The 15,275-nt window shown below is 35.7% G+C and overlaps 1 protein-coding gene across 2 annotated transcripts in view; it reads right to left on the bottom strand.

The window, feature by feature from the left end:
- Nucleotides 1-15,275, bottom strand: part of erbb4a (erb-b2 receptor tyrosine kinase 4a) — a 239,765-nt gene that overhangs the window by 3,199 nt on the left and 221,291 nt on the right. For both annotated transcript variants that reach the window (XM_067442181.1, XM_067442182.1), the window contains exons 21-26: nt 8,435-8,590; nt 8,042-8,117; nt 5,478-5,624; nt 4,196-4,293; nt 3,906-4,076; nt 2,632-2,932 (exon numbers count right to left, since the gene is read on the bottom strand). In XM_067442181.1, the coding sequence (XP_067298282.1) occupies nt 2,632-2,932; nt 3,906-4,076; nt 4,196-4,293; nt 5,478-5,624; nt 8,042-8,117; nt 8,435-8,590 (949 nt within the window). The remainder of the gene's footprint in view (nt 1-2,631; nt 2,933-3,905; nt 4,077-4,195; nt 4,294-5,477; nt 5,625-8,041; nt 8,118-8,434; nt 8,591-15,275) is intronic.

Here is a 15,275-nt window from a genome sequence, read left to right on the forward strand (position 1 = left end):
AAAAAAATGATTCAGAATTGTGAAATAAATTGTCGCAATTAGCTTTTTTTTTTTATTCTGTGGTGGAAACAATCTTCATATACTGTATGTAATAGTGCTTGTACAGACACAACATTTTTTAAGTTATATTAGATACAGAATTATTGAAGAGACACTTTTGGGGAAAAGAGGACACTCAAAACATTTGACTAACACTGGAACATTGTGGCCTACATTTGTACGAGTCTCATCCCCCACATTTTACAATTCACTGCCTTCTTGTGTGTTATTGTTGAGAAAATGAGTGAGAATTAATGAGCTGATTAAATTACTGTTCACATAATAAATATGCAGCATAGCAAATGAGTGAGCTTTTTTAGCATTTCTAAAAGAGAACATCAGTTTTAGATATCTTGAAAATGCTGATCACATGTACACAGGAATATTTATACAGTTGTGAAGCATGTGAGCAGAATAAAGGGTTAAAAAGAACATAACACTTAATTTAAAATGATGTAAATATGGTCACCAAAAGTAGTGACACGACACCACCTACTTAGCTACAATTTTCAGCATGTTAGTAGGTTTTTTTAGCTTTACCAGTAAAAAGCTGATGTACTCCAACAGCAGTGTAGCATGGCAACAAGCTATTCATTAATGTTCTTCATTGAAATTTTTGTCACATTGTATTGTACATTTCAAATCTGCAGTCTCTAGAGTGACATTACAGAAATGACTTCTTCAGACAATGCATTTCAATAAAACTAAAGCATTTTTTTTTTTTTTTTTTTTGCTTTGTTAGATGTGTTTATTGTAAAAAATTAGATGCAATATTAAGGGTTTTTAACATTAATAATAATAAATGTTTCTTGAGCAGCAAATCAGCATGATTTCTGAAGGATCATGTGACACTGAAGACTGAACTAATAATGCTGAAAATTCATCTTTGCATCACAGGAATAAATTATATTTTAAAATATATTAAAATAGTAAACATACATTTTAAATTATAATAATTTTCAAAACATTACGTTTTTTTTACTGTGTCTTTGCAAATAAATCCAGCCTTGGTGAACACAAAAGACCCACAATTACTGTAATGTCTTCTTAACTCTTTCCCTGCCAGTAGTTTGTTTGTTTGTTTGTTTGTTTGTTTATTTATTTATTTATTTATTTATTTATTTATTTATTTATTTATTTATTTATTTATTTATTTATTTATTTATTTATTTATTTATTTATTTATTTGTCTGTCTGTCTGTTTGTTTGTTTGTTTTTAAAGTTGACAAGCCATTGCCATCATAATTTTCACAAAAATATCCTGGCCCCCAAAATATTTTATGGTATGAATATCTGAACATGCAGTACAGCCTTATTCTAGCTTCGTGCTTTCTTTCTTTTTTATCAACAATTGAATGTGTGTAAGTTTTATTTAAAAAGCAGAGGAAATTAAGTTTCTGTCAAAGACTACATCTGGATCATATTCAGAACAAACATCAAAACATAGAGTATATTAGACTCCATCAACATCCCTAATGCTTGCACAAAACAACAGTTCATCCTAGGTCAACATTTCATTCAGTAACATACAGTTACGCAGTTTTTAATAAATTAGCTAAACTAATAATAATAATAATAATAATAATAATAATAATAATAATAATAATAATAATAATAATAATAATAATAATAATAATAATAAAATTAGGTAATCAGTAACAGACGTTCAATGTTTATTTAAGCAGACCTTATTTTTTTATTTGTATAATTTAATATACTTTTACTTAAAATAATCACTACTTAGAATAGTGGTCTATTCAAATATATATCAATCAAGTATCTAACAATTTCATAAAATGTAAAACAATGAAACATTTCAGATTACTTAACATGTCTGTTTTTAGCAAAACTTTTTTTTATTTTTATTATTAATAAGCATTAGGGTTTACTCTGATTGCATATGATCACTTGTTTCTGCATCTTCTTCGCATGCATTTTGATCAGGAGTTTCAGTAGTCTTTCAGAAAAGGTGCAATCGCCCCTAAACACAGCTGCTCACTCAAAACACAGAAAGACGGAAAATTCAGTTAAATGGCGGAGAAGCATTGTCTCACAAATTACAAAAATTTCTGATAATTGCGGGTAAAGAGTTAAATAGATTCAGCTAAAATGTGTGTTTGTTTTTTTGTTTTAGTTTTTTTGTATTAGTAACATATAGCCTCCTGGCTGTAGTTTAACTATTGATTCTAGCATAAAAGAAATTTAAAAAAGGGAGTAGCCTACTTGTAGCTAACCACCCACAATCCATTGGCGCACTTTAGTTGGATGCTTCTGAGGTGAAGGATGAGACCATTAACTGCTGCCAAAATTTGTAATGGAGGAACTCAGAATGTATTGATTTATCATCCTACTCATCCCACCACACTGGATTAATGTTTTACTCCAGACACCCTTTTATTTTAAACTATCTTAGGTTGAAATGGAACGACTGCGATATTATCGACCAGAGAATGTGTAATAAAAGACTTTCAGAGGTGATTTACACCAAACTAATTCATGTATACCCAGAAGCGTCATGCACATGCCCCCTCATATTTTTGAGCCAAGTGGATTTTGAATGCAACTCCTCAAAAAGACATCAAATAGTTTTACCTGAGGCTGATTTGTTCATAGGGCTCATGTAACCATCTTCATCAGTGGTCTTTGTACCCCTCTCTCCAAAAAAGACAGTTGGGTCTGCACTGTAGCGCTGGCTGTCACAGTCGTCTCCTGAGCCAGACATGGGCTGTTTCTTCAAGCTCCCATTACAGTGCTGTTCCTCAAGGACATCGAGACCCGCGCCTTGTGTGCTTACAGTGATGAAGACGGCACTCGCTGAACCAGAAGATTCATGGGAACAAGCTCCCATCCCGTCCTCTGGGCTTAAAACTTTATCACGACACCTCAGTTGCGTCTATATGAGGTTACAAAAATAAAGACAGATAATTATCCTGCCTCCATGCCTTATGCAATCATTTAGGTGTTTAATACCAATACTGCTCAGTAACAAATAAAATAAGGCTTTTGAAAATTATAAGGGGTGTCACTGCTAGAAAAGAAAATACTAAAAGAAAATAAGAGAGGTTAGGCTGTCTAAGTGCATGTGGAAATGTGTTTTTGTCCCTCTCATGCCATCCAAATGCAAGTGGTTTTGATCCAGCCAGGACTATAGGAATGCTGGAGAGAAAAAAAAAATCAATGGGATGATGGGAAGTTCCATTAAAGGCAAAGCATGTCATTTCAGGGACAAACAGAATTGCAAAAATATTAATTACATCCAAAATTAGGGGTCAATGTTTGGCTGGTTAGCATGAGAGTCAATGAGCGAAATGAAAGCAGTGATTCAATAATCATTCCTTTACAGTTCCACTTCATGATTTCAATCTGAACAACTGTGTTCCCATAAGCAAAGATGTTCAGCTAAACAACTTCCAATGAGATTAATAAAAATGCTTATGGATGGATGGGTATCATGTTTAAAAAAGATCTTTGATTTTTGTTTCTCTGCCATTCATTGGACACACTAGTTAGTACTTTCTAAATTTCTTTGAACTTCATCCTGGTCAGCAAACAGAGCGGAGATGCAATAGATCCTTACAATTTATAATAACTGTTTTCTATTTATAATGTATTCCTGAGAGGGGGAGGGGTGTGTGTGTGTGTGTGGGGGGGGGGTCAAAAACACTATCATTATTTCACACATTACATTTAAATGGAATCAAAGAAAGTGAAATAAAAGGAATATATTTGACTTCACCTTTGAAACATTAACATGTATCCATTTGGCTGATGCTTTTATCCATAGTGACTTACTATGTGTTCAAGGTACGCATTTTAGCAGTTCATGAAAAGAACTGGGGAAAAAAAGAGCAAAGAGCTGTTCTTACCCTGCTGGTATCCATCGGTGGTCTTGATGTGTAAGAAGAGGTAGAGATATTGAAGGTGTGAGGAACCAAGTACTCCTCAGCGTCCATCAGGTCATCCAGCTCCTCCTCGTCTAGAAGACTCTGGAAGAACTTACTGTGATTGGGGCTGGGCAGCTTCATGCGATCGTCCCCCTTAGAGGAGAAAAGACAACATCACTCTCTGCGATCACCTTGAGTTTAATGGGTGGTGTATAGGACAAAAGTATTGATTTCCAAGGTGAGATGTAGTACAAAAATAGCCGTATTCTTACCTGTATGACGAGGTATCTCTGAGGGTCTCGTGCCATGCGGCTGAACTCTGCAGCGAGTTCTTTAAACCGAGGCCGACTATCAGCATCAATCATCCAGCCTGGAGGTAAAGACAGAAAAAAAAATCAGTAGTAACTACATTTGCACTGTGTTTTTGGACAATGCACATTACTCAAATGAAGCTTTATTTTAAATAAATGGATGGATGGATGGATGGATGGATGGATGGATGGATGGATGGATGGATGACAGACAGACAGACAGACAGGCGATAGATAGATAGATAGATAGATAGATAGATAGATAGATAGATAGATAGATAGATAGATAGATAGATAGATAGATAGATAGATAGATAGATAGATAGATAGATAGATAGATAGATAGATAGATAGATGACAAACAGACAGACAGACAGACAGATAGATGGATGGATGATAGATAGATGACAGACAAACAGAGAGTCAGACAGACAGACAGAAAGACAGACAGACAGATGGATGATAGATAGATGACAGACAGAGAGTCAGACAGACAGACAGACAGACAGATGGATGATAGATAGATGACAGACAAACAGAGAGTCAGACAGACAGACAGACAGACAGACAGACAGACAGACAGACAGATAGATAGATAGATAGACAGATAGATCCTTTTTTTCACATTAAGTTAGAAATTGCCCCATATTACTGACCTTCTTACAGTTCTATTATGTCTCTGTCAGGAAGTAACATGCCCTCACCTTGCAGCAGCCTGCTCCTTATTTCCTCCCAATTAATTTCCCTTCAGTTCTCACACTCAAACACATTATCCAAATGAGCAGCAATTACTCACGCAATCACACCACGTTTCATCTCCATCAATATTTCGCATTTCATTGTCCGTGGGGTTACAGATGTCACAGCGAGCAGAATCACAAACAACAGCTTACAGTCAAAATGTAATTAGAATTAATGGGTTCAGTCCGTGTCTCATTTCATCTCTTTGTGTTTGTTTGATTGAGCCGGCTGAGAAACCCCACCGCTCACCCAGCTGCTTATTTCCACCGTCCACACGACTGTCTGGCCAAACATGGCGAGCGTCTGGCCTAAAAACCATGCGAGTGCTAAATAAAATCCTCTTAATACTGTTTCATGAAAATTAAAGTTCTTTGTAGTACCTTACAGTATCATTGAAAAACCGAATGCGGTAATCATTTCAAGACATATGAACCATCACTGAACTAGTGCCTTTCCAAGATTTGAGCTACTGATCACATTCACGGTTCCATTTAACACTCACATTTCACCATCACCATGTAGACGTCTATGGTGCAGATGGGCGGCTGGGGCAAACGCTCGCCCTTCTCCAGGATGTCTGGAATCTCACGTGTGGGAATCCCATCGTAGGGCTTTCCTCCAAACGTCATCAGCTCCCAGATAGTCACCCCTGAATGAATGACGCATGAAGTCAACACATCACATTCTCTATAAGAGTTACACTGTGCCACATGTAGCAAAAGCATTGTGCGTTTCGTTACTTTTAAATAAATGTATTCTTTTTATTTTATCTTATTAAATATGTTGAGTGAAAACTGGGTTTGATGGAAATAGTAAGTTTGACAATAAGGTTTGAGTATGTGTAAATCTGTGGAGGGTATGATGAGTGAGTATGGGTTTAACAAGAAGGTTCCTGAGTAAAAATCAGGGAATAGTGATAAAAATGGATGTTATGAACGTGTTTGAGAAAGAAATGAATGAGAGGTGCTCTAATTAAGATGGTACATGTATGTAGGCTGTAAACTGAAGAATGTCTATTTTTATATCAGACCATTATTGTGGATCTGACCATTTTATTTTATTTATTTTTTTTTATTTATTTTTTTTTATTACTATTATTATCTTTACAACTGTTTTAACTATGCTTGTATTTAATTTATTATTCGTCCATATGGTACTCCTTTTTCTCATGCATTTGTTACCACTGTTTTAATTAATTTCTATGTAAAGCACTTTGAATTGCCATTGGGTATGAAATGTGCTATACAAATAAACTTGCCTTGCCTTGCCTTATTGTATTGTTTATTTTTACATTCGCATTTATCCATTAATAAAATAGTTTGTTGGGCCATATCATATAGTATATGTTCACTAATATATATATATATATATATATATATATATATATATATATATATATATATATATATATATATATATATATATATATATATATATATATATATATATATATATATATATATATATATAAAACACAATAAACATGGAATAGTATATATAATAATGTAGCCTACAGTAAATATTATAGGATACATTATGTTAAAGGGGGGGTGAAATGCTGTTTCATGCATAATGATCTTTTTACACTGTTAAAGACATGGAATCCCATACTAAACATAGACAAAGTTTCAAAAGTTAAGGTGGACGTTTGATGGGAGTATTTCTTTGTCAAAAATACTACTTCCGGTTAGTCATAAGTTTCGGCAAGTTTTTTGAGATCATGCGTCCCCTTTGACGTTAACGGGGGCGGAATTTCCTTGTATGGGCCTTACGGACAATTCTACCGGAAGCGCGTGAGAGAGAGAGAGGGAGAGAGCGAAAGTAACAGCCTACGCCCATCAAAGCGCTGGCTTGTAGGATGCTGGACAGGTGATGTGCACATAACAATGTCACCAAAAAAGTGCGTTTTTGGTTGCCAGACCAAGACAGTCCTGCACAGATTCGCCAAAAACCCCGCGTTAAGGCAACAGTGGATGGAATTTGCTTTTCCGGATCAGCAACTGAGTTGCGCGAATGTTTATATCTGTTCGCTGCATTTCGGTGCCGACTGTTTCATAAACAAGGCCCAGCTCGACGCCGGATTTTCCCAATCGCCTAATGCTGAAGGATGGAGCAGTCCCAACGTTAGAAGGGTGAGTGAGACTGCTTCAAATGTCTGTGTTTTTTTTAGTCCGCTTACTGTCTACACAAACCTCGCGTAAACACACAAACACACGTGCACAACTGCACTTCCCACATGTACACCTTCAAAGACAAAAATACGACGATATAATTCAAGTATAAATATGTAAATAACACAAGCCGCTAAGCATATTATATAGTTAGTGTATAACTTGTACCACATAGAGACGTCCTGCTCTAGTCGTTTTTGCTGCTGCTCCTGTTCAACTGCAGCCTCTGGGTCTGATTCCGGATCATAGATGTATGGCTGTATCTGATTAAAAGCCATATTTTTATTTTGAATAAAGTTTTTTTCCCGCTGTTGACACAGCTTTACGACGCACTCGACTCAACATAGCAGCAGCGAGCACACGTCATTATTTAGCTCCGCTCACACGACCCCTGCTCGGCTTTTTTCGGAAAGACTCGGAACAGCGCATCTTTCTTATATAATTATTAAAAAAATAAAGACTTTTCGGAGATATGCAGGATGCAATGCTACTCTATAGGTACTCAAGATTGACATGACACTGACTGAAACTGAGTGTTTCACCCCCCCTTTAAGAGTGTTTATACATAATTTAAACTATGTATATTATATTATAAACGTGTCATTTGTCATATTTGTGCTTCTGTTCAAAAGTTGGTCTCTTAAGCTTACCAAAGCTGAATTCATTTCATCAAAAACAGTAAAATATTATGAAAATATTATAATAATGTTCAGTTTAAATATATTTTAATAATGCATTTATTCCAGTGATGAAAGGGATTCAGGATTCTTTGATGAATAGAAAGTTCAAAAGAACAGCATTTATTTATAATATAACATTAAACATGTATTTACTGTCACTTTCTATTTGATGCATCTTTGCTGAAAAAAAAAAAAAAAAAAACAGTTTTACGCACCATAACTCCACACATCACTCTGGTGTGTGAACTTCCGGTAATGTATGCACTCTAAGGCCATCCACTTGATGGGCATCTGCATAAGAGAGAATTCTAATCAGGACATAATAATCTGGAAATATACAGTATAATGCAATCATGTTTCATTAAAAACATACATTTGTGAACTTCTAATAAAAAAGACCAGTCCAATTTGAACAGAAACAGTGCTGCAATGTGATTAGAAATTAGCAACAATCAATACAATCAAGCAACTACCATTCTCATTGAATTTTTTATTTTATTTTTTGTCCAACCCAAAATGACAAAATCACTTAAAAATGAGCTCACTTGAACTGTTCACAACTGCTAAAGTTGGTCAGAACCAGTGTGTCTCAGGTTCTAAACACTGACCTTGCCTCCATCTGAATTATACTCCTTTTCATTAGCATCAAGCAGTCGAGCCAGTCCAAAATCAGTGATCTTGATGTGGTTTGGAGATTTCACCAGGACGTTACGAGCCGCGAGGTCCCTGTGCACCAGCCGCCTCTCCTCCAGGAACATCATACCCTGTCGAAGAGGACATCTGAGTGCTCCTTTCCAAAATTACAATTATCATAAATACAACTACATACAGAACAGAGAAGATATGTTAAGAAAATTCAACCCACTGAAATCTAAAGCTATAATGGCTGCATTTTAAAGGGATAGTTCACTCAAAAAATGAAAATTCTGATATAATTTACTCATCCTCATTTATGAGTTTCTTTCTTCTGCTGAACACCAAAGATATTTTGAAAAAATATTGGTAACCATAAAGTTGACGATAGCTATTGACTTCCATAATTATAATTTTTTTCCTGCTATGGAAGTCAATGGCTATGGTCTTATCAGCATTCCTCTAAGTATCTTATTTTGTGTTCAACAGAAGAAAGCATGTCATATGTGAAACAACATGAGGGCAAGTAAAAGACAACATCATTTTCATTTTCAAATATCCCATTAAAGTCAACATGAAATTACGGTTTTATAAAATATTAATTACTTTACCTAAAAATAAAATAAATGTCTCACATAATATTTAATCAAAATATCTTGCAGCAATATCTCTTCTCTCGTGGGAGGACAACCTGTCACTTACATGAGATCAATCATTGGAGAAGTAAAAACTTCTGATTTGATTGAGAAATTGAAAAACATATGCAAAAGAGCATATTGTTCAGATCTTTCCAAAGATGCTTCAATGTTTGTATCCAAATGGTGACAGTGATGTCTCAAAAAGAGTGCACTGAAAACCAGAGCAGTTTTTTTACAGAAGCAGAAACTGTAAAACTTTTAAATAAACATACCAACAACATTGTGCAGTTATGAGAACAAAGTGACATGCAGTGTTGCCACAGTTACTTTGAAAAAGTAATCTGATTACTGATTACTGATTACTCCTTTAAAAAGTAACTTAGTTACTTTACAGATTACTTGATTTTAAAAGTAACTAAGTTAGATTACAAGTTACTTTATTAGTTACATTCAGCAGTTGCCGACAACACCGCTGCCGCCTCAAAATAGAAATGACAACCGTTTTTGGCAACACATTTTATTGTATTTATGCCCGAGACTGACGGTCCCGACTTTTTTACGCCCCCTTTTTTAGGCTTCTCCTTCGTTTTATATTTATTTTAATAATTAAAATGAACAATGAGATGTGCTGGTGGAAACAACATGAGACCATGATAGCTTGCGCCACTGTCAAGATATGGCTCGCGCAGGGTTAAAGAGTCCGTATCTTCAGCACAGCTGCTAGAGTTATGGCCTTTTTACAACTGGTTCCTTCATTCGTTTTCTCTGACCAAGTATCTATCTGATTGCGAAATGACCAGGAGTGGGCCTAAATGCCTTCCGAGAGTCTTTCCAGACGTATTTAATTCCGATCACTCAAACAAACCAATTCAGAAGGTGCATGAAAGCATTTCAAACTAAACCGGACAAATGTAAATATATCTGGTTGTTTAAACCACATGTGTAAATTTTACTCCTGGCAAATAATTAAAAAATAAATGTGTGAGAGCGTGTTATGTTGTAGTCAGATAGATATGACGGTGCAACTGCAACACCGCTGCAGATGAGTAAAGCAAGCCAACGCATATGGCCGTAAATGAAACTTTAAAATAAGTCACACAAAACACAATCATCTTTAATATAAAATAATGAGACTAATGATCTTACCAGTGCTTAGGTCGCTCTCTCTCTCATATTGCGATCATTGAATTTAAAATGAGCTGCTGAATAAAATGCTGGAATCTTTTGCTTTGATGTGAACTCCGTTAAATGAGCATATACCGCGGGAATTGAAGATCGGATTTATATTAATTTTGCTGAAGTGTAAGGTAGGCTATAAGACAACCTGCCTGTACTTTTTTTTTTTGTTTGTTTAGATTGTGTAGCCCGTTTCGGGTTTTTTGAGCACCGTTGCGAGCATGTTGTGAGCAGTAGGCTAATCTATCAGCTGCCTCAGCTCGTCAGAAATGCCTTTGTGGTGGTATAATAACTAGCCTACTTTGTTTTTAATGTCAAAGTAGTTATATTTCGTTTCGTTTATTTTTTAAGTTCATTTAGAAAAATGTTTGGAGCAATTTTTGTTTGTTAAATTAAAGTTTTAATTTTTTTATGTGACGACCCAGTGAGTTAACCGCATGTTTAATAGCCTAGTCTCTCAAACCAACTCTTGAATTGTCTTGCCTATATAAACTTTAATTTAACAAACAAAATTAGGATAATAAAAAACGAAACGAAAAATAACTACTTTGACATTAAAAACAAAACTGAACTATTTTAATGGCTGCAACAATGTAAAAAATAAAATAAATAAATAAAAAACACGGCTCCAGCCCTCGGGCTGAGAACTTTGATAAGCTGTCGGTTTTTACAAAGGAAAATGACTAAAATAGTAACTCACAGTGACTTGGATAAGTAACTTTAATCTGATTACTGGTTTGGAAATAGTAACGCGTTAGATTACTCGTTACTGGAAAAAAGTAGTCAGATTAGAGTAACGCGTTACTATGTAACGCGTTACTGGCATCACTGGTGACATGTATGAGAATTTTGAAGAGAGTAATTGTCCCTGCAAGTTGTTTCTTTTGCCGCTAGTCTTTACTGTGAAAAAGTGGCACATAAAATTGCTTTCATTTCAGTCAGTGATATTTTGCAACAAAGAAAAGTGCAAAAAAAGAGACCCTGAGGGACAACAAAACACATTTCAAGGGTGCACTTTAGATATACAAAAACATATGAAGACAATTATGATGAAAGGACTGGTCTGAGTTTCCCCAATGTTTTTATTATAAATACATCATTCAACAGAAGACAACAGTGACCGGTGGGCTGTGTCAAAACAGTAACTGTCTGAAATGAGAAACATATTCCTCTGTTACACTGTTCTCTTCAGCACACCGTCCATCATTTGATGAGAGATGTGTTTTCCTGCTTAAGTGCTGCTCAAAATGAGTTTGACGGCTACGACAGAAAAGGCAGACAAAAGTTGAGTCGAGCACATTGTGTTAAAATACATTTTGCCCTGAAACTTTTTAGCATTACAGACAAATGTGAAAAGTTAACACAGGAGCAGGAGACTAAAAAAACAGAGAGTGAATCTCGGAATGATGCAGTATCTGTGTATGGACACAGATATAAAAGTGACAAAAATATAGATAGAATGATTTTTATACTGTACAAAGTGTATATTCTATCCCCTTACAATAAACCTACCCGTCACAGAAAACTTTACACTTTCAAAAAACGTCGTTCCCTGAAGGAGGGAACGGAGACGTACATCGGAACTGACCTACGAATTGGGATCTGAATTCGTCGGTCAGTTCCGACGTACGACGAACGTGACCGACTGAAAGGGAACTTGATTTATAAGCTGTTTTCCTCATGGGGAGCAAGGATTTGTCCTTCGGGATCTTCAATCTGTGCACAACTTAACAAGTCAACAAAAATGTATCTGGAAAGTTATTGACATAGGCAAATTTAGCTAATAATATGAAGTTTCAAAAATGTGGGATTGACTTTTTAATATATCTGAAATAAGTCTATTACGCTCAGGGTGGCTATTTATTTGATCAAAAATACTTTCATAAGAAATAGTGAGATTGTAGAATATTACAAATCTAAATAAATAATTTATTCCTGTGATGGCAACACTGAATTTTCAGTACCATATTTCAGTGTCACATGATCCTTCAGAAATCATAATAATATGCTGGTTTTCTGCTCAAGAAACATTTTGTATTTACTTTTTTTTTTTTTTCAAGATTATTTGATAAATAAAAAGTTCAACTTGAAAAAGAATTGTTACTGTCCCCTTTGATCCATTTAATGCTCCCTTGTTGAATTTATTTAAAAAGGTTTAGTGCTGTATATATCAATGTTACATGTACATAATTTTTAATGTAATGTATTATTAATTTTGTATATTGTACTTGTGTATCAATATTTACACACTTACAGTATATAGTTTACTAATTAAACAATAATACATTTACACTTAAATTGCTAATATAATCAGACTTATTTCATTAAGTATACATGTTCATTGCTAAACAAAATATGAAAAATGCCAATAATAAATGTTTCATGTAGTACACCAATCAGAACAGTAAAAAACACAAGTATTAATGCATGTATTCGGCTACTTTAAGAGAGTCCGAAATGGAGCCACGCCAGTGCAATTACAGTGCATTGAAATGAACGTGTATTTAAAACAGATTACTTCAGGGATTGGACAGTCAATCAATGGAAATGTTGATTACTACAAACCTCAGCATACCTGAGCCAAGTATTCAGCCTGTCCTGAATCTGTTTAAAAGAATTAAAAACCCATGAAGCGTGTAAGACATTAAACACTTGATTCTTCAGCGCTAAAGCAACGGTCATGGCGTTGGGGCAGAGTAGAGCGAGCCAGAGGGAATGAATTTCTGTTTAATGGTTAATAAAAATAAATGGATGGTTTGTAAGACTATGGAAAGATGCTGTTCATTTAGACTAGTGCTGTGTAATTTATCCTTTGAGAGATGCTGGGCTTGCACTGCTGTTGACACAGTTATGATGTGGACTGGGTATGTTTTATTGCCGTTAAGTGACTGGAGAATGTGCATATTATTCATGCCAAATTAGAGAATAAACAGTAAGAAATGGGGATAGGGATATCTAAAGCCAAGTGCTCCATTTTAAAAAATGTTCTAAAATAAAAATTAACACTTTATTTCAATAGTCCTATACACTTCAGTCCTATCTAAAACAGTCCTATCTAAAGGATTATTAGGAACACCATACCAATACTTTGTATGCCCCTTTCGCCTTCAGAACTGCCTTAAATCTATGTGGCATTGATTCAACAAGGTGCTTTAGAAATGTTGGCCCATATTGATAGGACAGCATCTTGCAGGCGATGGAGATTTGTCGGATGCACATCCAGGGCACGAAGCTCCCATTCCACCACATCCCAAAGATGATCTATTGGGTTGAGATCTGGTGACTTTGGGGGCCATTTTAGTACAGTGAACTCATTGTCATGTTCAAGAGACCAAAATGAAATAATTTAAGCTTTGTGACATGGTGCATTATCCTGCTGGAAGTAGCCATCAGAGGATGGGTACATGTTGGGCATAAAGGGATGGACATGGTCAGAAACAATGTTCAGGTAGGCAGTGGCATTTAAATAATACCTATTTGGCACTAAGGGGCCTAAAGTGTGCCAAGAAAACATTCCCCACACCATTACACGACCACCACCAGAATGCACAGTGCATGGCATGATGGATCCATGCTCTCATTCTGTTTATGCCAAATTCTGGCTCTACCTTCTGAATGTCTCAACAGAAATCCAGACTCATCAGACCAGGCAACAGGTTTCCAGTCTTCAACTGTCCAATTTTGGTGTGCACGTGCAAATTGTATTCTCTTTTTTCCTATTTGTAGTGAAGATGAGTGGTACCCGGTGGGGTCTTCTGCTGTTGTAGCCCATTCACCTCATGGTTGTGTGTGTTGTGGCTTCACAAATGCTTTGCTGCATACCTCGGTTGTAACGAGTGGTTATTTCAGTCAAAGTTGCTCTTCTGTCAGCTTCTTCGAATCAGTCGGCCCATTCTCCTATGACCTCTAGCATCAACAAGGCATTTTCGCCCACAGGACTGCCCCATACTGGATGTTTTTCCCTTTTCACACCATTCTTTGTAAACCCTAGAAATGGTTGTGTGTGAAAATCCCAGTAACTGAGCAGATTGTAAAATACTCAGAACAGTCCATCTGGCACCAACAACCATGCCACACTCAAAATTGCTTACACCACCTTTCTTTCCCATTCTGACATTCAGTTTGGAGTTCAGGAGATTGTCTTGACCAGGACCACACCCCTAAATGCATTGAAGTGCAACTCTTTGTTTTGATGCTCCCCAACAGACATTCTACTGACTATAAGTAACTTTGCAACTACATGTCAACTTATTCAAAAACCCAATCTAACAATCATGAAAGTTAGTTGACATGCAATTGCAAAGTTAAATAGTCAGTAAAATGTCTAAAGTGAACAAAAAGTGGACAAACTTTGTATTTCAGATATTTTATAAAACATTAAACTACTGAGAAAACCTACAATAATGTTTGTTTTCAAAACACCAACTACACTGCACCCAACCTTAATCTATTACCTTACCAATCCCCACACCTTATCTACTATATCTATTATATCCATCTATTATGAAAGTACTCCACACAGCTTAAGGGGCAAATAAAGGCCTTCTGAAGCTAATTTATGGGATTTTGTGAGAAAAATATAAATATTTAACGCAATGACTATAGACGGATAAATGGCATTCCACATGTCACTCATAAACATGCCCTCAATTAGGCAGAACTATAAGGCTGTAAATAACGTAAACTCATGAGTTATAAAAAAATTCACCCCCCTCGCAGTTGTCATAAAGGGTAAAATTAGCCATATAGACCAAAACCACAAATTGTACCAGGCTTTAAACATGAGAATTTTAACATGAGGCTTAATGAGATTCTGCTCCCTTCTGGAGCCCTAGTGGCCAGTTGAGTTATTGCAGTTTATATTACTTCCGTATTGGCTTCAGAGAGATCACGGGAGGTTGCCGCTCGAGCCATTAGAAGATCGCAATCTCAATTTTAACACTCATAATACATTGTACCTAAATGACAATGATTCAGCTTTGTCTATTAAACCTTTGTAAAG

The sequence above is a fragment of the Pseudorasbora parva genome, chromosome 4 (assembly GCF_024679245.1).
Source record: "Pseudorasbora parva isolate DD20220531a chromosome 4, ASM2467924v1, whole genome shotgun sequence".
NCBI lineage: Eukaryota > Metazoa > Chordata > Actinopteri > Cypriniformes > Gobionidae > Pseudorasbora > Pseudorasbora parva.